General features: G+C 37.9%; 1 protein-coding gene across 2 annotated transcripts in view; it reads left to right on the top strand.

Annotated features, from left to right (window-relative positions):
• The window catches only part of ptpn3 (protein tyrosine phosphatase non-receptor type 3), a 127,035-nt gene that overhangs the window by 76,716 nt on the left and 27,881 nt on the right, over nt 1–22,438 (top strand). For both annotated transcript variants that reach the window (XM_088601446.1, XM_088601447.1), the window contains 9 exons: nt 4,650–4,673; nt 5,941–6,163; nt 8,788–8,865; nt 12,843–12,899; nt 14,094–14,250; nt 14,763–14,926; nt 15,670–15,760; nt 16,187–16,251; nt 19,399–19,545. In XM_088601446.1, coding sequence (XP_088457572.1) covers nt 4,650–4,673; nt 5,941–6,163; nt 8,788–8,865; nt 12,843–12,899; nt 14,094–14,250; nt 14,763–14,926; nt 15,670–15,760; nt 16,187–16,251; nt 19,399–19,545 — 1,006 coding nt within the window. The remainder of the gene's footprint in view (nt 1–4,649; nt 4,674–5,940; nt 6,164–8,787; nt 8,866–12,842; nt 12,900–14,093; nt 14,251–14,762; nt 14,927–15,669; nt 15,761–16,186; nt 16,252–19,398; nt 19,546–22,438) is intronic.

Raw genomic sequence — 22,438 nt, 5'->3', positions numbered from 1 at the left:
AAACAGTTCAAACTGTGAGTCATCTGTCACCACAATGGTGTCATTGATTATACATTATACTTTGGAAGTCCTTATGTGGGTAGTGACACTTTCTGTTTGTGTGCATGACAGCCAGTCACACAGTATTATGTCAACAAAGAACTACAAGAGTGCATTTCATTTTTTCCTTCATGATCTACATGATGGTGTTCTGGGTTTTCTTTGCCACTTGCACCAATTTCTTTGTGTCCATAATGTTTCTGTATATTTTCTGTAAAGTGTTTTGGAAAGGATTAGGAACTAGGCTTTATTAGACTTTTCAGAGTTTTGAAAGTAAAAGCTTATCAACTTCCAATCAACCTCCAAAATTTTAGATATGGTTATAAAAATGTGTAAGACAGTTTCGACTGTGATGTCTGAAATTGACCAATTTCACGTTCAAAGGCAATTGACTAGTTGCCTTGCTACCAGGCAGGAGATATAGGAAAGTTTTGCCCAAATGTAGTTTGGGACTTAAATGCACACACAAGGACAGGCTTTTTGGGTATTTTAAGCAAATTCTGATAGCATAAGAATGAGGTTAACCTCATGAAGAAGATGTCTGCAACAATTGTATTGGTCAGTTAGTTGATTTCTGGGAAAAATTGCCTTGGTGTGAGTGTGTATGTATTTGTGTGTGTGTGTGTGCCCTGTTATAGAGTGGCATCTTGCCCTGGGTGTGTCTTGCCTAGCATCCGTTGTTCACCATGATTGATTTAAGCTTTCCCCATGTCACTGTACTGGATAAAGCAGTTCTAAAATGACTAGATGGGAAAATAGAGATTTACAATAGGTTAACAGTACAATAACTGCATCAATCTCAGATGTTGATATCAGACTCGGTAATCAAATGAATCAAGAATAATCGGTTCTTTCTTTTGTAATACCTGCCTGATTTGGAGTCGCCGGTTGTGAGTTTTTCATGTCCAGGCTTGCAACTGCAAACCCCATAACCGCACACGGGAGAATGAGGAAGTGCAGGCAGACTCCTTTGACCCGCTCACTTTGGAGCAGCTCATCTTTTATAGCAGGCAGCTCTACCCTGTGCTGTACTGGAGGCTCAGTACCAGCTGAAGGAGAGGGGCATCCTTCACCAACAGCACTGCAAATCTAGATATCTGGTTTTGGACGCCACAGGGTTTGGGAAGGTACTGTGTTTTCTGAGCCCAGAACGTCCTGGCCCACTAATCCCACCACCATGTACCCCCATTTGGGGAATTCCAGTCATATTCAACTTGTGACCTAACCACCAAACCTTGATCATAGAGGCCGTCCTGAACTCAAGCAAGTACCCAAAAAATCTGTTTCCTTTTTCATTAAAGTCTCTTAGAGCACTTGTGATATCAGATGAAGAAAGGTGAGTTCATAAAATAGCGGGGATAGGAATAATTTCATATATCGTGCATTTTGAAATATATGTCCCAGTACTTTACAAATCTTATTTTTAAACATATGATTTTGAAAGTCTTAAGGCTTTTAATCTATTTAAAAAGATAATGTACACTCCAGGGTGCTTTATGCTTGCATGTATATTTAGATATTGGTATGTGTGCCTGCAGCAGCCAGTTTCTAAAAGTGATAACTTTACTGAAGCCATTAACACTTCATTTTGATTGAGGCCTACCCTGAGCCATGCCAGTAGGCTGATTACGACATTGTAAAACACTTTGCAGCACATATTAAAACAATTGAGGGAAGCGCATGAATAAATAACAAACTGTCTTTTTATAGATCTCAATTTCAGAACAGCTTCCTCCTTACGGGATGCTGACTGTGCATCGACTGATATGGAACCCCTTAGTCACATAGGAAGCCAGTCTTACAGTAAATGCCATTTATTAATCATTGATATCCCCAGATGTCTGGACTTTAAAATAACAATTACCCCCAGGCTTTGTGAATAAGCAGGAATACAAGAAGAGTGAAACTGTTTAACAGAAATGAAGGGAGGTCTGAGGAAACAAGTGGATTCCTCTAATAGACGAGAGGAAACAGTTATGGCTTTTCTAGAATCCTGGTACAGGCTAATGAGCTGTATAGTGAAATACAACGCCCCTAATAAATCGTGAGTTCCCTGAATGATAGCCGTCAATGAGCCTTACTGCGTACAAATAGCTGACGGAGCTTCATTAATGTTTCTTTGCAGGCGGTGTTTGTAGTCTTTGTCTGTGGCGATTGAAGCCCTTGTATATTTTTCTGTGTCAGCTCTGCAACCAGATCTTTTTTTCCTTTTCTTTTGTTCCAGTGGCGTTGCAGCTGTTTCCTCCAGACCTGAGTTGGGGGAAGGGGGGGAAGCCGTGTAAAAGCATTTACCCGGTTGTTTCTCCTGTTGTACCCTTATTGCGTGGCTAATGTTATTGTTCCGTTCAATTTACGGCTAACTGTGATCCTGTGAAAGGCTTTGATGAAAAGATCTAGGTTCAAGTGTGTTTGGAGCTTTTTCTGTTTTGTTATGTTTCTTCCTTTTTTCACATTATCTTAAGAGGGGTCTGGGAGAGATTCCAAGGCAAGCAGCTTTAGCCTTCTAGTCAGATATTATTGTAAATCCCTTGGTACTGTAACTTGTGCACAATACCAGCTCTGTGCCCTTTTCCTGGTTGGTTGAGGGGTGGAAAGCTGTGTGTGGCGTGCCTACTGGAGCATGCAAGAAGATACAGCAAGCTTACTTTCTTTAACAACGGGAGGTCTATTGCTGGGAGATGAAGTTCATTGGATTCTGTGGTAAGTCTTTAAATACAGCCTCCAGCTTGACGCTCATGCACAACACAGCAGTACTGCACTAAATTGTAGTGAAGTGAAATCATTTCAGGTTGAAATAATGTAAAGTGAAAGCTGATATGGCTTATCTGTCTTGTTGAATATCCTCCTTGGTAAAGAGTCGAGCTGTACTTTCTAGTTTTAACAGTGATGGGTCTTTTTTTGTTTTCAGTGATTTAAAATACCTGTTCTTGTCTTAGTGCTTTATTTCATTGTATTTTTATCATGTAGTTCTTATCAGATAGTACATTATTCTTGGGCAAATTGTGAGCACATTCTTTACTAATTTACTGTATGAGATCAGGTTACCCACTTGACCACTAGCAGCCCTTGTGTTCTGCTTGTGATGAAGCTCAAGGTCTTATGTCCTACAATATTTATTACTAAATATTCCATAGTTACTCCTCATACTCATGCTACTCTTCTTTTGCATTTGTCTAAAATTATTGAATGTGGATGCTCATTTAAAGACTGTTTTTCAAGATTCACCTTCCATAAATATAACTGTTCTCAAGGTGTAAGTTTTCATTTGCTTTTGTAGTATAATTTCATGCAATGTGAATGCCTTTTGAGTCCCTTTTGTGATTTTCTTGCACTTTTACTAAACTTGCATTAAACTGCTGATTTAAATGTAAGTATTGCAATACATTACAGAGCCCACCCCTCAGTTTCAGAATAGAATATTATCTATGTTACCTGCTGACTATGAGACAAGACTACAGCTTGAGAAAGGTTGTCAGAGCCAGAATGGCGATAATGGATTTATCAGGATAGCAGGTGCATTAAATCTTTTCTCAAATCAATGTTAAATTGATACAGGCTTCAACTCATTTTCTCCCCCAATGAGCAGGTGAAACTGCAGGATTTTAGAAAGTATCTTTGATTGTCTGATTGGAATAGCATTTGAAGAACAATTTTAGGTAGTGAGGTTGTTACCTTGTATATCCCTTGGGTTTGTGCAATAATACTATTTTATATGGAAGACCTCAAGTACTTTTTATATTAATCAGTTTATCAGTTTTGGCTTTGTTCTTAAACTGACAATGAGAAATAGATTTTTTAAAATTAAATTAATGATTAAATTTCAGATCATGATCAAACCAAATTTCTGAAACTAAAGCCCATTCTCTTACATGTCAGCTCCGGTACTTGCACGTTAATGAATTTATTACTTAAGATGAGTTTTGGTATACTGTATACTGAATCTTTTTCCATCTCATTTTTCAGATTTTTTTCTATTATACATTAATAAATGCTTAAATGAGGTTGCAATATTTGATGTTTTCTGTGTGTGAAACAATGGCATTTTAGAAATTTGGAAGTATTCCAAGCACTGAGTGCTTCAAAATGGCAAAGTGTTGTAATTGAGTGATTTTAACTGAATGGTTTGTTCTCGATCATTAACTTTTGTATGTAACCAGGATTGTGTTGTTGTTTTCTCCCCTCATTCAAGACATACTGCTCTGTAACTGTCATGGCCTGTGGTGCAGACAGAAAAATGGCAGAGATGAGACAGTATGATAGTATAGTATAACATGATGTTGAGAATATCTTTTTATAGACTATGGAATTGCTGAACAAAATTAGTGCCACTGGTTCTTGGTTCCAGGTGTACAGTAGTTCATTCTGATTTTGTCTCTTTTATTTAAAATAATCTTTGGAATGCTTTGTATTTTAAGTTCTGGATTTCTCTACAAGGCAGGATAAAAGACTCTGAACGCAATGTCTGTTTTCTATAACATTTATAATAGCTTTGTAAGTATGTACTGTATGTACTGCTGTAGAAATACTCAAACATATAGAAATACCATAAAAATATATAGTAAATGGGAATAAAATGGAATGTGACATGCTTTGTTGTTTTTTTTCCACAGGTCATCTGAATCAGAATTGCCAAAGTAAGTTTTTACATTATTAGGTACTTCTACAGGCGATAAAGTGGAAATTAAAATGCTTATACGTTTCTTACCTTGTTCTTTTCCAAATCATATATTCACTAAAAGAATTACATTGCATAAGTGATTGAAGTAAATGCATCTTAAGGGTTTTACTTTTACTAAGTACAAAAAAAGTACAAGTGTTTCAGACAGTGCTGTGCATTGTGAGAAATAAATCAATGACGCACAGGCCCAATGGTTGAAGTAGTAATTAAAAGAAGGTTCTTTTACAGTAAGTCTTAAAGTAAGCCACTATTTTGACAGCAGAGAGCGGTTTTAGCACCTTGCAGCCTGTTCTTGTTAGGTCTCAGAAACTAAGCATGGCTGGGCCTCGTCCATCCTGCTCCAAGTTGTTGGTGGACCAGTAGGTGGCACTATTCCCTCTGGTCCTGTTGAGCTGTTCAGCCGATACCCCATTATAGTGACCAAAGGACTTTGCATTATAAAAGGTGTGTTCTTTTGGATAAAACATTCAACCACATTACTGACTTCCTGGTGGTTAAAGAATCCATGGTACCATATGTAGGAATGTGGGTGTTCACACCACTGCCCAGACTAAATTCTGGCCGTGTTTTGCATAATCTGCTCTCCCCACTATTCCTCTTTAATTTAGGAGCTGAAGTGATTTCTCAGTTTTCTACCTGACCTCCTATTCAGTAGCTCTTAGGCCACATAATAGCTGCTGTGTATCAGCCAGGTGGATGCTGCACCTCTGTGGTAAAGTGTCTCCCTTTTGGGAACCTTCAAGATCAAAATTGCTATACAAATGCAATAAATACTCCTAGCATCGCTACTACTTTTTACGTTTACTACTACACAATAGTAATAATACAACACAAAGACTTCAAACGTCTGGAAGAAAGTTTATCTTCATTTTTAAAGCCCATAACTTTTTTCATTTAAGAAGAGGCTGTGTGAGATCCTTAAATCAATAAGCTTCAAGCAATCAAATAATCAAGATTTTCATATTTACTTCCTGTCCTTTATGCAAGTCACAAAGGAAAAGAAACCATTCAGACATTCTCGCGTTCTTATGAAATGTTTGAGTTATCTAGTCTGAATAAGTGAACAAAACCACACAAATGAATTCACAGACACATCTGACTCGCAGATCAGTTTGTGTCTCTTCAAAATGAGATGTAACTGATATAGATCTTATGGTAGCGCTACTGTAAGCAGTCTAGCTTATGGAAGAAAAATGTATGCCTTTCTTCGTTGTGTTAAAAAGGAAACTCCTGGAGAACAGTGAAGCACCAACCGCATCACTTGAAGCGCCCAAGAATCATTCGCTTCAGTCTTCCCCCAGCATTGAGGAGACGCAAGTCACAACTACACATCGGCTGTCTGGCTCACACCCCTTGGACGGGTTGGACTCACAGTTCCTGGAGAGTTATGATAATGTGACCCGAGGCAGCAGCACTGACCCAGACTCTCAGTACTACTGTGACAAGGTCAGAAAAGCCCACAGTTTAATATAATTTCTGCTTCTTTGTGGTTTTGTGTCTTCCCATCAGTGACTCAGGAGAGAAAAATAAAACAGGCTTCCTATCTTTAAGAAAAGTCATCACTTCTAGAGTTCTATATTTTAAGCCTTGTGTATTCATTATGTACTGCTGCAAATTTTAGAAGAACCACCTACTAAAAAAGAAAAAAAAATGCTTTAAATATGAGTTAGATAAGGAGTTTTTAGAAGCTTATTTTTTATTTTACAAAACTCCCATTCCACCTCTCACGTCTTTCAAGCAAATCACAAAATCATTATCTAGTCTTAAATAAAATGCAATTAAGTAGTCAGTTTTAAGAAATAAGCTCTATGATTTTAATAGACCATATAAAATCAGCATAACCTGAAACTTACAGTAATTTACAAGTTCAAGAACATTAAGAAAACATGTAGAACCATCTCAACATTATGTGACAGATTACTACTGAAAGATGAAACTGAGGGGTCGTAATAATGGTGGGGTTACTAGACATGGACTTTCCTTTTAGAAATAGATTGTTAATTGTGTCATATGATAATTGTTTGGAATGTGGGATGTTCACATTTTTGTACTGTACCTATGTGTATCCAGGTGTAGTCAATAAGAGTATGAGTTTGGAGTGGTGCTCAGTACAGTAGTGTTTTCATTAGAGAAGCCTTGCTTGCTTGCTTTTGTTCCATTACAGCCAGAACCTGCTCCTTTCATATCCATTCATTAGGACCTTCTCACATGAAGCACTCTGACAATGCTGCTCTGCTGAATGTGGCAATCTTCCACAACTATTCTTGGAGACAGCAGAAAAATCTGCCTTTTGCCTCTTTCACATTGTCTCAGATCTTGAGTTTAACTCCCTTTGTGAGGAGTCAATGTTACCCTTTTTGATAAATCATTGATGAGCTGTTTGATGAAAAGTTAATTAAGATTCTTTAAATGAAGGTGAAGTTCAGAAGGCTTGCTAAGCAGCCCCTGGCTCCCATTTGCATGTACCTTCCAAATTCACAAGTTCACAAGCTTGAGTCAATGTTAGCTGCTATTACCTACTGCATGACGGATTAGCCACGGCTTTTCTACGCAAACGCAGTTGTAAAACTATGGATTTAACTTTCGTATTTTTTTTATCCTGCATGGCAGTTAAAAGGTTAACTAGAGCTTAAATGTTTTGCATTTGCTGGTTACCTTCACATTCATAAGCTTTGCGGCCATTTAAGCATTGTTTCCTGGAAAATTGTATCAGGTTAACACACATTGAGGCAATGTAGTCATTATTAAAAGATAATTTACACTGAAGAGGGTGCTAGGGACTGCTGCCTAACACTAGAGGCAGACAGTTATTCATGCCCTTCCAATTTTATTGTTAGACTTGTTAGATAAATCCTCTTTCACATTGCAAGTGCATTAGTAGTATAGGCAGGTCAGTCTGAAAAGGGTCTTTATAGTACATTGCCTTGCTCATCTGGAAATAGTGCCGCAGAGTTGACTGGAAATGACTTTCATTGCTCAAGTGATGGGTGGGTGAAGTATGCAGCCCTGCAGAACATTGAAAGCTTTGCAGTTATTCAGGATTTCTTTGCTGTCCCAGGCAATGTTGCAGCTCCTTCCCTGAAATGTCAGGCCTGTGTATGTTTGTATTGTGTGGTGTCCGTGTCATGTGCGATGTCACTCCACAGACTCCACTGACCTCACTGTTCCTTTGGCCCCATTTTCAACTATGGCTGCAGGAGCAGAGCTAGTTCCCTTAAGCAGGCACTTGATAAGCTGCTTTGGTCTTTCCTTATTATTTCTTAGGGGACAGGTATCTTTCAGTCATGGCGTATGAAAAATGTCTTTATCTCTTTCCCTTTGGATCTGTATAGAATTGTACAGGGCTGGTAATCCCAGAGTAGTGCTGACCTGTCCCGAGTATTGCTGCCATTCACACCAAGATACAAGTTTCTTTTTGTATGCTGCTATAGGAATGCAGCACTCTGATATTACTGCGATATTAATGTAACATTCCTTCACTGCTGCCAGTCTTCTACAAAGATGTGACAGAGCTTGTAGTACCATGTAAAACTCATCACCTGCCCAAAAACATTGTAATGTAATGGGACTTAATTTATAATAATATTAACACAAATGACATGTATTTTATTACAACACCTGGCTCACTGGGATCATGATGCAGAACACGATTTCTAAGCCAGCAGTCATTAGCAGACTATATAGGTTCTCTTGTTTAATGTAGCTTATAACGAAATGCAGATATTTTACTGGCTTGGGTGCATACATTAGCTCTATTACTGTGGTATAAGCTTCATGGGCTTTTATTGTGTTCTTAATGTTTGGGGCTATAATTCAGAGATCTGTGCAGAAGGGCTAAATCTTCAGATAATTCACCCAGATTAAAAAAAAAAAAGATTTTCAAGGAATACATTATCTGTCTCTATCTGAGGGAACTTAATTTAATTTTATTATAACAGTGTTAGCAAAAAAGAAAAAACTTGTTCTTATAGTGTACAAATCAACACTGCCTGATTCTGTGGTTGGTCTGTGTTTTATTTTAGCTGCATTTTACTTTTGTGTACAACAAACTACTATCTCTTTTTCCCTAGAATGAAATGGTAGATGGTGACCTTCTGTTGATTCGGATAACCCCTGATGAAGAGGGCAGGTTTGGATTTAATGTAAAAGTGAGTTTAAAATTCTTATCGTCTTTGTGTATACAGTACCTCCAATGTTAATTCATACACCCAATGAAATGGCAAGAAAAACATCATGGTACTCATGGTACAGAATGAGTTAGTGACTAGATAATGTGTCTTCCTTAAAAAGTCAGTTCTAAGAATGTTATACTGTAGTAGAATATGCAGGATTGTGTGCTATCAACCATTGTATCATTATACTGGAGGCAATCTACACACTAGCAAGACAGAATTGAGGTAAGAACATTAACTGTGGTAGAGAGAAGCTAAACAATGTGAATCTAACAGTGGTTTAACTGCTGAAAATTGAAATTGTAGCAACAAGCTGCAAAAGCTCACAAATTAAGTGAATGTGTGACATACAGTGCCCTCCAGCATTATTGGTACCCTTGGTAAAAATGAGCAAAACAGGCTATGAAAAAATGTCTTTGTTGTTCATCAGCTTGACCTAACACTGAAAATATGAAAGAAATCTAACCTTTTAGTGAGGTTAAATTATTCAAAGAAAAAATAAATCTTTTTTCTCAAAAACACGTGTCACAATTATTGGCACCCTTGCATTTACAGTAGTACTTTGTGCACCCTCCCTTTGCCAAAATAACAGCATTGAGTCTTCTCTTATAATGCTGGATGAGGTGGGAGAACACATACTGTGGTGTGAAAAAGTGTTTGCCCCCTTCCTGATTTCTTATTTTTTTGCATGTTTGTCACACTGAAATGTTTCAGATCATCAAACAAATTGAAATATTAGACAAAGATAACACAAGTAAACACAAAATGCAGTTTTTAAATGAAGGTTTTTATTATTAAGGGGAAAAGAAAAATCCACACCTACATGGCCCTGTGTGAAAAAGTGATTGCCCCCCCCCATTAAAACATAAATCAACTGTGGTTTATCACATCTTTGGAAACCTGAGTTCAATTTCTCTAGCCACACCCAGGCCTGATTACTGCCACACCTGTTCTCAATCAAGAAATCACTTAAATAGGACCTGCCTGACAAAGTGAAGTAGACCAAAAGATCCTCAAAATCTAGACATCATGCTGCGATCCAAAGAAATTCAGGAACAAATGAGAAACAAAGTAATTGAGATTTATCAGTCTGGAAAAGGTTATAAAGCCATTTCTAAAGCTTTGGGACTCCAGCGAACCACAGTGAGAGCCATTATCCACAAATGGCGAAAACATGGAACAGTGGTGAACCTTCCCGAGGACTGGCCGGCCGACCAAAATTACCCCAAGAGTGCAGCGACGACTCATCCAAGAGGTCACAAAAAACCCCACAACAACATCCCAAGAACTGCAGGCTTCACTTGCCTCAGTTAAGGTCAGTGTTCATGACTCCACCATAAGAAAGAGACTGGGCAAAAATGGCCTGCATGGCAGAGTTCCAAGACGAAAACCACTGCTGAGCAAAAAGAACATAAAGGCTCGTCTCAGTTTTGCCAGAAAACATCTTGGGAAAATACTCTGTGGACTGACGAGACAAAAGTTGAACTTTTTGGAAGGTGTGTGTCCCATTACATCTGGCGTAAAAGTAACACAGCATTTCAGAAAAGGAACATCATACCAACACTAAAATATGGTGGTGGTAGTGTGATGGTCTGGGGCTGTTTTGCTGCTTCAGAACCTGAAAGACTTGCTGTGGTAAATGGAACCATGAATTCTGCTGTCTACCAAAAAATCCTGAAGGAGAATGTCCGGCCATCTGTTCGTGATCTCAAGCTGAAGCGCACTTGGGTTCTGCAGCAGGACAATGATCCAAAACACACCAGCAAGTCCACCTCTGAATGGCTTAAGAAAAACAAAATGAAGACTTTGGAGTGGCCTAGTTAAAGTCCTGACCTGAATCCGATTGAGATGTTGTGGCATGACCTTAAAAAAGCGGTTAAGCCTCGAAAACCCTATGGACAATGATCCAAAACACACCAGGAAGTCCACCTCTGAATGGCTTAAGAAAAACAAAATGAAGACTTTGGAGTGGCCTAGTTAAAGTCCTGACCTGAATCCGATGGAGATGTTGTGGCATGACCTTAAAAAAGCGGTTAAGGCTGGAAAACCCTCCAATGTGGCTGAATTACAACAATTCTGCAAAGATGAGTGGGCCAAAATTCCTCCACAGCGCTGTAAAAAACTCATTGCCAGTTATCGCAAACGCTTGATTGCAGTTGTTGCTGCTAAGGGTGGCCCAACCAGTTATTAAGTTTAGGGGGCAATCTCGTTTTCACACATGTAGGTTTGGATTTTTATTTTCCCTTAATAATAAAAACCTTAATTTAAAAACTGCATTTTGTGTTTACTTGTGTTATCTTTGTCTAATATTTCAATTTGTTTGATGATCTGAAACATTTCAGTGTGACAAACATACAAAAAAAGAAGAAATCAGGAAGGGGGCAAACATTTTTTCACACCACTGTATAAAGGTATTTGAGACCATTCCTCCTTACAAAAGTCCTTGGTCCTCGCTTGTGGACTCTCCTCTTCAGCTCACCCTACATGTTTTCAATGGGGTTTAGGTCAGGGGACTGGGATGGCCACTGCAGAAGCTTGATTCTGTGGTCAGTGAACCATCTCTGTGTGGATTTGAAGGTATGCTTTGGATCATTGTCCTGCTGGCAGATCCAGCCGCGACCTAGTATTGGCTATCTGGATGTGGTTAATGCGGTGATACAGAAATGCAGTGGAAATTCAGTGGCAGTTTTCTCATCTTATGACCAAAGGTGCTAGTAATTCTGGAGGGCACTGTACATAAGACATTAAGGCTGATTGTGAATACCTACAAAACTAAAATCATGGCTAAGAGCAAGGACAGAGAAGACAGGGTGAAAATAAAGCTAAAAAGAGATAACCTAGAGCAAGTAAAGAGTGCCACATACTCAGAAGGACAGATTACAAGTAATAAGAATTAACAAGAAGATATCAAATCAAAGGTTGCCAAACAAATGTAGATAATGATAAAAATGAGACAACTGTGCAGGGGACTGGCATAAGTATTGGTACCAAAGTGATGAACATGCCATAAATACTCTATGAATTGGTGACAAAAATGCTGTCATAAACTGCAAAGAATGAATAACAAACACATAGGCATAAAGAGAAGCAGTTGGCTGTTGTACACGACTGTGAAGGGAAAGGTGGAGATGAACACTTTGCAGAAAAATCGATAATACGAGAAGGTTTCAAGTTAAGGCAGAAATCAGTAGCCAAAGGTAGCAGGATGAAACAACAGCGAGGTTTTGACACTTAAAAGCTGGCAAACAGCAACGATGATGAACACACAGAAGAATAATGCAAAAGAATTACCTCTAGTTTCTGGACATTTGGTTCCCTCTGCCAAGAAGTTCAAGTTTGGCCAAGGTAGACATTCCAAGATGACATTAATCCAAAGCATCCATCCACACCAATATAGAAATAATTAAAGCAAACTAATATTCTCAGACCTCAATCCAGTCAAATATTTTTGATTTGAACTCAAAAAGACAGTTCAGAAATGGACACTATATCCTTCAGACTTTATACGGGAATTCTGCCTAGAGGTATGGTTAGAAATCCTCTCTCAGAAATGCCAGAACCTCCTAGCACACCACATGAGGCATCAGTGTAATCCCTGCCAAAGGAAGATTTACAAAATACTAAACACATGGGGTATGAATAAATCTGATAAATCTGACCTGCATGTTTTCTGGACTTAATTTATTTATGTTAAATATCACTTAGCTCTTTGCAGTGCTTTTTAGATTACAGTGTAATATTTTTAGAATCTTTTGTAAAGACATTTGATGTAATCTATAGAACCTTCTATATATTGTATTTACTGTATATACTGTAGCTTGGTAAATTAGACAGTCATGTCTGTGCACCATGTGTCCCAGTTCTTGTGTCTGCATCATCTTAATATTTGCATCATCTTAATAATTGCATCAGGCATACAGTATAAACTCTCAATTCTGTTCTGCATGTCCCAGGGAGGAGTGGACCAGAAGATGCCTCTGGTGATCTCACGGGTCAGTGCAGACTCACCGGTAAGAGCAGCTGAAATAGTAATGAACTGTAGCAATCAAAACAATAAAATGCAAAAGTGAAATTTGATTCTGTCCAACCAATTAAGATGGACTTGCACCACTGAAACAGGCAAATGATTTTTTTGTGAATGGACTGAAAATTAAGCCAAAATCCTAGTTAAAATGTTTACAATGGAAAAAATACATGTAATCTTTCCATTCCAGTTGGTGCAGCCTAGCAAAGCAGTTTGCTGACAGAACTGAAACAGCACAGAGTGTCCGTGCACTGTTGGTTCCTGATTAAACAGAAGGTTGCACAAAAATTCAGTTTTAATGGCGTTTTAAATGATCATTTCTTTTTTAGCCTTTTAATTGAGTTTCACACCTTGTCCTAGCTTCAGGTTCACATTCTATCTTGGCTGCATTCCACATGTAGTTAATGCGGTATTACAGAAATGCGGTGGAAATTCAGTGGCAATTTTATTATCACAAGAACAAATTCCAAAAGTGGTAGTAATTTATAAATTTGTGGTTGTTTTAAAAAGTTCAAAAATGCCAACATTCATATTTCATTAATTAAATTATCGATGCTTTATGCACAAGAGGAATAGGAATAACTGCTCTATGAGAGGACTAAGTTTAACATCAACCGCCAATCACAAATTGCATTCCGACCTCTTAATGGTGACTTTTTTGTTCGCTAGATGCCTTTCCTATTGCCCAATACCTAAGTACTAGAATCTCTTCTCATGATTTGAATCATATCATAATTCAAACCTATGGTTCCTGTTTCATGAATATATTAAGTACTTGTACTCCTGACAGACAAAAGTATCTACTTAAATTAGACCAGTTCAGTGTTTTAAACCGAGTCAAGTTAAAGGAGAGTTTATTTCATCCTCTTTTTTTGCCTTGAAAAAGCTTTTTTGTTGTACAGTATCTCCACAGGATGCAAGCGAATCAGTTTCTCTCAGTCAAAATATAAAATCACATTCTTCACTGGAGGCTGACAATTACCTAGGCCAGCAGCAAAGCAGTGACATAGTGAACATGAGATGGTTCCTAAGGCAAGACATTCGGATATATCTTCTGATGTGCTGTGTTATTTTGAACTGGTAATATACAACATTGGTCAGGCAGACTCGTTAATGTGTATGGACAGTTAATAAAGTAATTTATTCCTTCTCAGCAATATTTGGTATTTTTGTGTTACAGGCTGGTAAGTGTGTCCCCAAGCTTCTAGAAGGAGATCAGATTGTCCTGATTAATGGCCGAGATATTTCTGAGCACACCCACGACCAAGTAGTGATGTTCATCAAAGCCAGCCGGGAGTCACACACCAAAGAGCTTGCACTACTGGTCAGGCGCAAAGGTAAGCAATTCCACTGGAATGCAACTGTCTAGGAAATATAATGGCTCATAGCACATTATCACCTTTAAGTGTTTTCAATAATTTGCAATTGTCATGATTAATGTGAGAACAGAGCAATAATGATATGACTGAGGAAAAGAAATGGACAATTGTTATATTTGTTTTTCACAAGTTTCAACATCTGATCTCTTGAATTGGCACTCTGACTACATCTGTCATACAGTATATGTTAAATCAGCAGACAGATGAAGTATGTGAAAACTCAATGTTTTGTTTAAGCACTTTACACTTGACACCAAATCCTTGAGAAATATTTTCTCATAACCATGTAATCAGATTGATAGACTGCTCTAACAGTCATTTTTCGGTAAGCAGCTGGAGCTGAATGCTACAGATGAGTAGTAAAACGTAAAGATTATGGACAGCTTGATGCTGGAAGCAGAAGTGAAGCGGCTCGTGCTGAGGAAGGGTATGTTAGTCATACAACTCTCTTGCTCGTCTCTGGTTTGCAGTGGTCAGTCTGCACGTGGTGCCACGACCGGAAGATGATGACCATTCCTCTTTGCCGGGAGACCCCATCTTACCCCCCTGCACACATTACGGGGAAACCCTGGAGGAGTCAATGGAGCAGCTGAAGAGGGGTCTGCAGAGTGGGACACTGCTGATTCAGTTTGAGGTGACAGGAGCAAGACGAAGAGTTTGTCTTTAGCCAGAATCTTCTCACCCAAATTGTTTTTTGTTGATCAAATATGCATCTCAAATTGCAGTCGTAGTCTGTTAAACGGCAGATATGAACTGCAATAAAGACAGAAGCAGAAGCATTTACTTCCAGTTTTATGAAGTATCAGATGTTTTGAGTAGGTTATTGATCATATTGCAGATGGAATGTAGAAAAATGTTGGTTGTCAGTCTGAATAATAGGACACGGACAAACAGAGGATAGATTATACTAGTCTGATTAGTGGACTGTGACCTCCATCATAATGAAAGTATGTTGATGTTCTAAAGCCATCTTGACAGATCAAGGATATTTAACTGTAAAGTATATTTTAATATGTTTTATGTTGGCAGTTTAATTATTGTAAATGGTTTTATACAGATCAGTTGTATTGGAACAATTGAATGAAACAATCGAAATCTAACGATAATAGTGAAGATCTCTTCAGGAAGAAAAACAAAAATATATCAGAAAACTACCTGTGTACTGTACTGATAATACAAATAGTTCTATTGATGACAATGTCTTGTGCAGAGTTTTCCTGCCATACAGACTTAATGAAATGAAGGCTTGTGTCTTATATGGGGAAGCATGTCTCTGCTTTGTTTTACATGAATAAAGAAAAAACTTGGGAATGAATATCTGTCTGGAGATATCTGTTGTATATAATGTAAGAATAAATTTAATGTTTTTTTTTGTAGCAACTATACAGAAAAAAGCCTGGGATGGCAGTGTTGTGTGCCAAATTACCTCAGAACATGGAAAAAAACAGATACAAAGATGTGCTGCCATGTAAGTTTTACTGTCTGTACTCAACTACTATCAGTTTGTACTTACTACTGTAGTTCTACTAGTATTATAACCAATGTGAATTTATGGTTGCGTATAACTAATGGCTGCAGAGTAGCATTGTTACAAGTTAGCTTGAACTTTAAAAAAGAAGTACTTGAAAGTATGAGCTGTGGGAATTTCATCAATACTCTATTTTCTTTTTTTCATTTTCTGTAAAAAAAAATGTCTTGTCATTAATCCTCCAATTATTTTTTAGCTGGTTGAAAAGAATAATGTCCCATTAACCATAATATCACATTGTTAGACAAACAAAGATGTAACAATATTGCTTTGAATGTCAGCATCATTTTCTCTTCTGTACCTTATATCTTAAAGCAAAACAGATAATCCTTTTCTCTGTGTACATTCATTTTTGTTTCTCCTTAGATGACACCACGAGGGTGGTTTTGGAGGGGGAGGAGGATGATTATATCAATGCCAATCACGTTAATGTAAGTGCTGTATTCTTCCCATTAATGTTATGTTAATGAAGATGATAATTACTGTGATGAGGCATAGTTCTGTTATGTGTTTATCAACTGCAGCAACCTAGAGCTTCTCTTTGAAGCTTAAGACTACCTTTCACAGGGGGGATACACACTCAAACATGTTTTTGGAAGTGAGGAGAAAACTCAGAGCACGCATTAGTGAACCCATATGAAAACAGAGGTTGTGCAGACTGCCTCAGTCTGGACTGAAACCAGGACCCAAGAGATACGAAGTAACTGCCACTCCACTGTTTTGCCTGTGCTGAGAAAAATCCTGGTTTAAATGATCACAGTAACCATTTTCCAGGCTGTGATACATTAAACAATTCAGAGATTTGCAACACAAAACTGAGTAACCTTTAATCCTCAAATTCTATAGTTCTCTTAATTGGACAGATTATTGCTTAAGTTATCCATAATAATTTATATCCAACGTGCTTCCAACCTTTAGCATCTGTGTTCCCAATATTTAGAATCAGAGGACTATTTGGAATGAGAGTGTCTTTGACCAGGTTTGGAGAATTGGAATTGGAGACCTATTCCTTAAGAAGCCTGATCAATAAATGTGTAAATATAAATTTGTAAAGAGTTTAGCTGGATTTAACTAATAGTTAAATGTTGTAGTGTTGTAATCCTTGTTGATTGAAGGGATTGAAGAGAGGGAAAAAAGTAGCTGCTAGGTCAGGGGTTTGAAGTGTGGTCTGGCTCATCCAATTCTTAATGCTGGAAGTTTGTTTGTTTGGAGCTGCTCCCCATCTGCATGGATTTTATGAACATCTATAAGTGTTCCCAGCAGCCCATGGAGGACACTTTGCACAATACCCAGGGAAACATTGAATTTGTTTGCAATAATAGCAAGTTTCACACATTTCTCCTTCCTAATTATGCCTTCAATGTGGCAGATATTCTCTTCCATGAAGAATGTGCTTGAATTCCCATCCCCATGTCCTTATGTGAGCGGAGGAGGATAATGATATTATAGTACTCTGTGTATTCAAACCTACCATTTCATTTCATTTTCTACCATGAGAGATGACCTTTCCTACCTTTGTCAGATTTGATGTGTGTAAAGGGTGCATTGTAAACCAGGGAGATAAACACCTGTTGTGTAGAATGTTTTCAGGAAAAGTTGGACATTTCAGAGAAACTAGAAGGCAAAGATAACTTTACCATATATAGCACAATAGTATTTCTAATAATCTGTATGTTGAATTAAAAGTTATGCTGGCCTTAAGTATTTGCTGAAGAAGTTTCTCTAAAACTGATATTTACGGTAAAAGAGATGTTTTAATGTTTATAAGATGGTGGTAAACATCTACGTGAAGAGCAGATAGGGAGAGATAAATGTATGGCTTTTCGTAAAACACCTAAAAACTATTTTCAAAAGTTTACTAATCTTCATTGTGACTTCCTCACTGTGACTTCCCTACACCTTATTGAAATACCTTTATGTTTGAGAGGGAAGGATATACTGTATGTTGTGGTGGCACAGTAGTTAGCATTGCTGCTTCTCACCATTTGGGACCTGGGTTCAGTTCCTGGGGCACTATCTGTCTGGAGTTTTTTCCCTGTTTTTACGTGGGTTTTCTTTGGGTGTGTCGGTTTCCTCCCACAGTCCAGAGATTAATTGGCTTCTGGGAAACTTGACACTGGTGTGAGTCAGTGTTGCCTTGTAATGGACTGGTGTACTGTCCAGGGTGTATCCCGCCTCACACCCATTGCTTGTTGGGTTAGCCTCTGGCTCCTTTGTGAACCCTGAATTGGATGAAGTGATTACAAGATGGATGAAGGGATATACTATATGTTTGTGTTTAGTGAACCCTTGAATGTGACTATTTAAATCCCAGAAGTGTGATTAATTCTGCCCATAATTAATTTGGTTGGTTGATGCCTGGAGCACTTTTCCCAGCATGATCCACATAATCAGGAGTTTTTTCAGTGGATATTTTGGGATGAACAAGTTTATAAGTCACATAGTGAAGCTGTGCATTTCCATACTTTTTTAAAGCAGCCTTCTGCCAGGTCTTCAATATAAAGTTCAAAAGCCTGCAGTCCTTCAGATTTTAATCTCTCATTTGGGTGGTATTTATGTGCAGACTTAAAGCAGCAGCAAACCTCTTATTATGAAATACAGTAAACCCAATGAATTACTTCTCTTATAAAAAGAAAATGTGACTAGGATGATAGTAGGAGTAGAGATTTAGAAATCTCCATTTACAAACTAAAGGTTTAAATATAACATCTGGCTTGTGGACTGATAGCAGGGTGGTTAAACATGACTGCTCTTGGTTTGAGCAACAGAGAACATTATTTCAAGAAAGTGATTTCTTTCTATTGCTAATATTATTTTTAATAACTCAAATGTAAATAAAAAAGAACCTGGAATTGACTTCACTGGCAAAATAATGGGGATGTTGTTGTGCTCCAGATAAAATTGTTTAGGTAATGTAAATATGCTCAACCGTCAAAAGCAGTAGTGAGAAATTAATGCAAACATCATATAATGTGTTTGAACGGTAGGACAGTGATGAAAAGATATAACAAAATCCATTCATACCTGCTTTGAGTACTTAATCCATGTTCAGGTGGAAAGATGCCAGGTGAACAAAAAATATACCATGCATTGTCTGCTGAATGGGCAAGTACAGTATGCTTCTTGTGTTACTGATTAATAAGAGTAGTACTGGCTATCCTTTCTGCTGAAAAAAAAACAGTGATGCAGTACATCTTAATGGCACATTCCAGACTTAAAAAGTTCCACATCTACAGAAATATTTGCATCCTAGAATAAACTGAATGCCAAAATAAGCGCTCAAGCTTGAGTATTTCTGTTGTGCGTTGGAAATGATGTGAGTGTGGCAGTATTACTTAGTTTCAGGCTCTGGCACTTAATCATTTTGTCATGGAACAAAATTAAATTGTCAAATATTTGGAACTTATTGCTCCAGCTCTCCACCTCTTGGGATATTTTTACAAAACCTCGTACTAGCCTGAGAAACATATGAACTACACCGTGCGTGCAACATGCAAGATGTGCATCATCAGACTGTTCCCTGCTTCTTCTGCTATGGGAAGCCTTGGCATTGGTTTTATCTAGTGTTTCTTTTTCAGATGGAGATTCCTTCTGCTGGCATTGTGAATAAGTATGTAGCAAGCCAGGGCCCCCTGCCACACACCTGCAGACACTTCTGGCAGGCTGTGTGGGAGCAGAACTCTGCCATCATCGTGATGCTCACTACCCTGACGGAGCGCGGCCGGGTAGGTACAGCCCATAGCTGAAGGGGCATAGAGATTACAGCTGTTCGTACATGCAGGTTGGTTTGTGTAATAATCTAATAATTAACTAGAAATACATTTATTAATTTCTGCCTTTGGTATTAGCTAAAGAAAAATAACAGAAACCAAAAAATGTACTGTGTAACAAATTATTTTTCAAGATTTTAGGTTTTTGACTGTAGTTGGTTTGGCTAATATGCAAGGTGCCCTTACAGTCGGATTTGGAAGGAATGCTTGTGGGCTGGCTGGCATTGTGCTTGCAATGATTTGCCCAAAGTGCAAACCATACAGGTGCATTTTTCCCAAAGAAACATCATTAAAATGTCACCCATGTTCCTGTCTCATCATCAGCTGCTTTCAGAAATAAATATCAACATTTATTGAAAGACATCTACCATGTTGGTGGGAGCAATAAAGTTTGCTTGCATATGCACTTCTGCTTGGATGTTGCTTGGCAACTACAATCCCATTACCAGGAACAGAAAATACAGTTGGTGCTTTCATTAAAGAAGAGCTTCTTCAAAATAACTTCCTACCATTTCATGGCCACTGCTTAACAACGGGAGGCATCTTTTCTTTGCTTTTAATTATCTCATTCTGGAAAAAAAGAATTATAAATAAGTATTTCATTTGCTGAAAGAACAATGACATCAATACTCAACCATTAACTTGCTTTTGTTGTACAGATTTGCATTTACCTATTAAAGAAGGAAAGACCACACCATTGCAGTTCTTTTTTTCATACTTACAGTATGTTTTTACATTTTAATTGAAAACTAGCTGTGCTCACTGATAATAACCTTTTGTATTAGAATTTAAAAATGCAGGATGTGTAACATCACTCTGTCAATGTCTTTGGAGGAAAGGTCAACTTTAATTAGAATTGTTTTTCTTTTTTCAAAGGAGACATTGGGTATTTCTCTTCCTGATTTTTCCTGCTAAAAGCTGGCAGATGAGCCTTTCTGGGGTGTGGCAGGCACAGAGGTGTGGAAAAGTTAATGTAGAGGCTTTAACAGTCAACAACATAAACTGAGGTGTCTTACTATCTGCTGGCAGTTTAACCAGTGCTGAAATTGTCAGCCTAGTTCAAAGTAGTATTGTAAAACTTAACTATATTATCTTAACTATGTTATGACCTCTTAGTTACTGTATGTATGTGGGGATTTCAAGTTTCCAGTCCTGCACCCAAACTTCCAGTTCCAAACTTCTTTTGGTTTTTCAGTTTTCTGTTTATACTCTAGGTGTAGTCTGCTGAACATGACAGGAAAGGCAATATTCACTGTAATTGTATTATGCTGTTCAAATACATGCTGAGGGCCCTGTATCTAAAACACGTAGATACTAGAACCTCCATTTCTTTACTGTGAGATTAAAGTTCCCAAGTGTTAAAAGTATATCCGCAAGAGTTCATTACCATTTAATAAAACAGAAATGTTCATAGCTAATACCCTTGCTTAACTTTTGAGTTTTTTTTAAGATGGTGATCTACAATTTCTGAATATTGCAAGACAAGATTTTTCAGCAATGGGTCATCTTCCTTATTATCTTTGTATTGCTTTTTTTAATTACTTGTTCAATGTCTTTAGTTAAAAGTCTGAGCATCTAAAGAACATTAACACTCAAATCTACAACAAATTTACAATTTACCTGGAAAACTGCCAAAATTGGAGCAGATGCAGTTTTTTGGGCAGAAATGGCATATATAAATGTATTTCTCATCAACAGGTGGTCTGTTAAGTTCAGTTGTATGACTGCCTTTGGTAGCAGGCTACCATACGAGTTGTATATCTGCAAAGCATGCTTTGCACCAGGTAGCAAATGCTGTCTTGTGGGGGTCTGTTCGATTCCTTGGAGCCAGGGAGAGAAGGTGCCTTTCTACTGATCCTAGGTCCACACATTATCTCAGATCATCCCACAAGTGTTCAGTGAGCTCAAGTCTGGCGAGGAGGACACAGCAGTCACATTCTCATCTCACAAAAAAGCTGTTGTTCCTTGAGCAACATGAGGAAGGATATTGTCCTGTTCGAGTCATGTTACATGAGGATCAGCTGGAGAAAAGATTGCAAGTGAGTTTCCAGACCTTGAAGAATTTAGTGCTGTACAGTTGTTGCCATCAGCTAGTACAAGTAGGGATTCCTTCCCAGACCATCACAATTAGATGACTTGTATTCCATCTTGAGGATATGTCATGACTCATCTTCCAGACTGTGGCCAATCATTGATGGACTGAGTTTAACTGTAACATGTTGCCAACTTGGAAATTTCACACTACAGATGGCAAGCAAGAGTGCATTAACCTCCAACATGCCAAAGGCATGAACCCATTGTTCTCTCATTGAGCATATTGGATCCTTTCCGTTTCTTGATTTTCATTAGGTTTTAAAATTGGCTCCCCTAGGTTTTAAATGGCTCCCAATCAGCACTCTTGCTATGAGTTGATTTATTGCATATGCAACAAAGTCACTCAGAAGTATCCTAGTCAGTCGTGAATGATCCATTAATCAAAATGACCCTAAAAAATTTTAATCCGTATCCAACATGTATTTTTCTAAAAACATGCATGCATAAAGTGCATAGTTTCCTTTCATGCTTTATATACAGTATACAAATATTTTGGAATATTATAAAGATATTTAAATTTGCCACTTTATGAAGTTTATGAGTAGAATTTACTCTGTAGAACCAAACCTACTGTACATAGTATACTTCACAAATGTTAAATCTTTGTTACTGACACAAATGAAAACTTATGTGACCAGCATGACACTTAAGTGTATAAAGGTGTATAAGCAAAGAAGGCTCAATGGAGACACCTGTCTGAGCACTGAAGGACAGGTTTAAAGTGGCTGAAAGCTAAAGTCACTGTTAACAGTCA

Source organism: Lepisosteus platostomus, chromosome 12 (assembly GCF_059453375.1).
Source record: "Lepisosteus platostomus isolate fLepPlt1 chromosome 12, fLepPlt1.hap1, whole genome shotgun sequence".
Lineage (NCBI taxonomy): Eukaryota > Metazoa > Chordata > Actinopteri > Semionotiformes > Lepisosteidae > Lepisosteus > Lepisosteus platostomus.
This window is presented reverse-complemented; position numbering and strand designations above follow the sequence as displayed.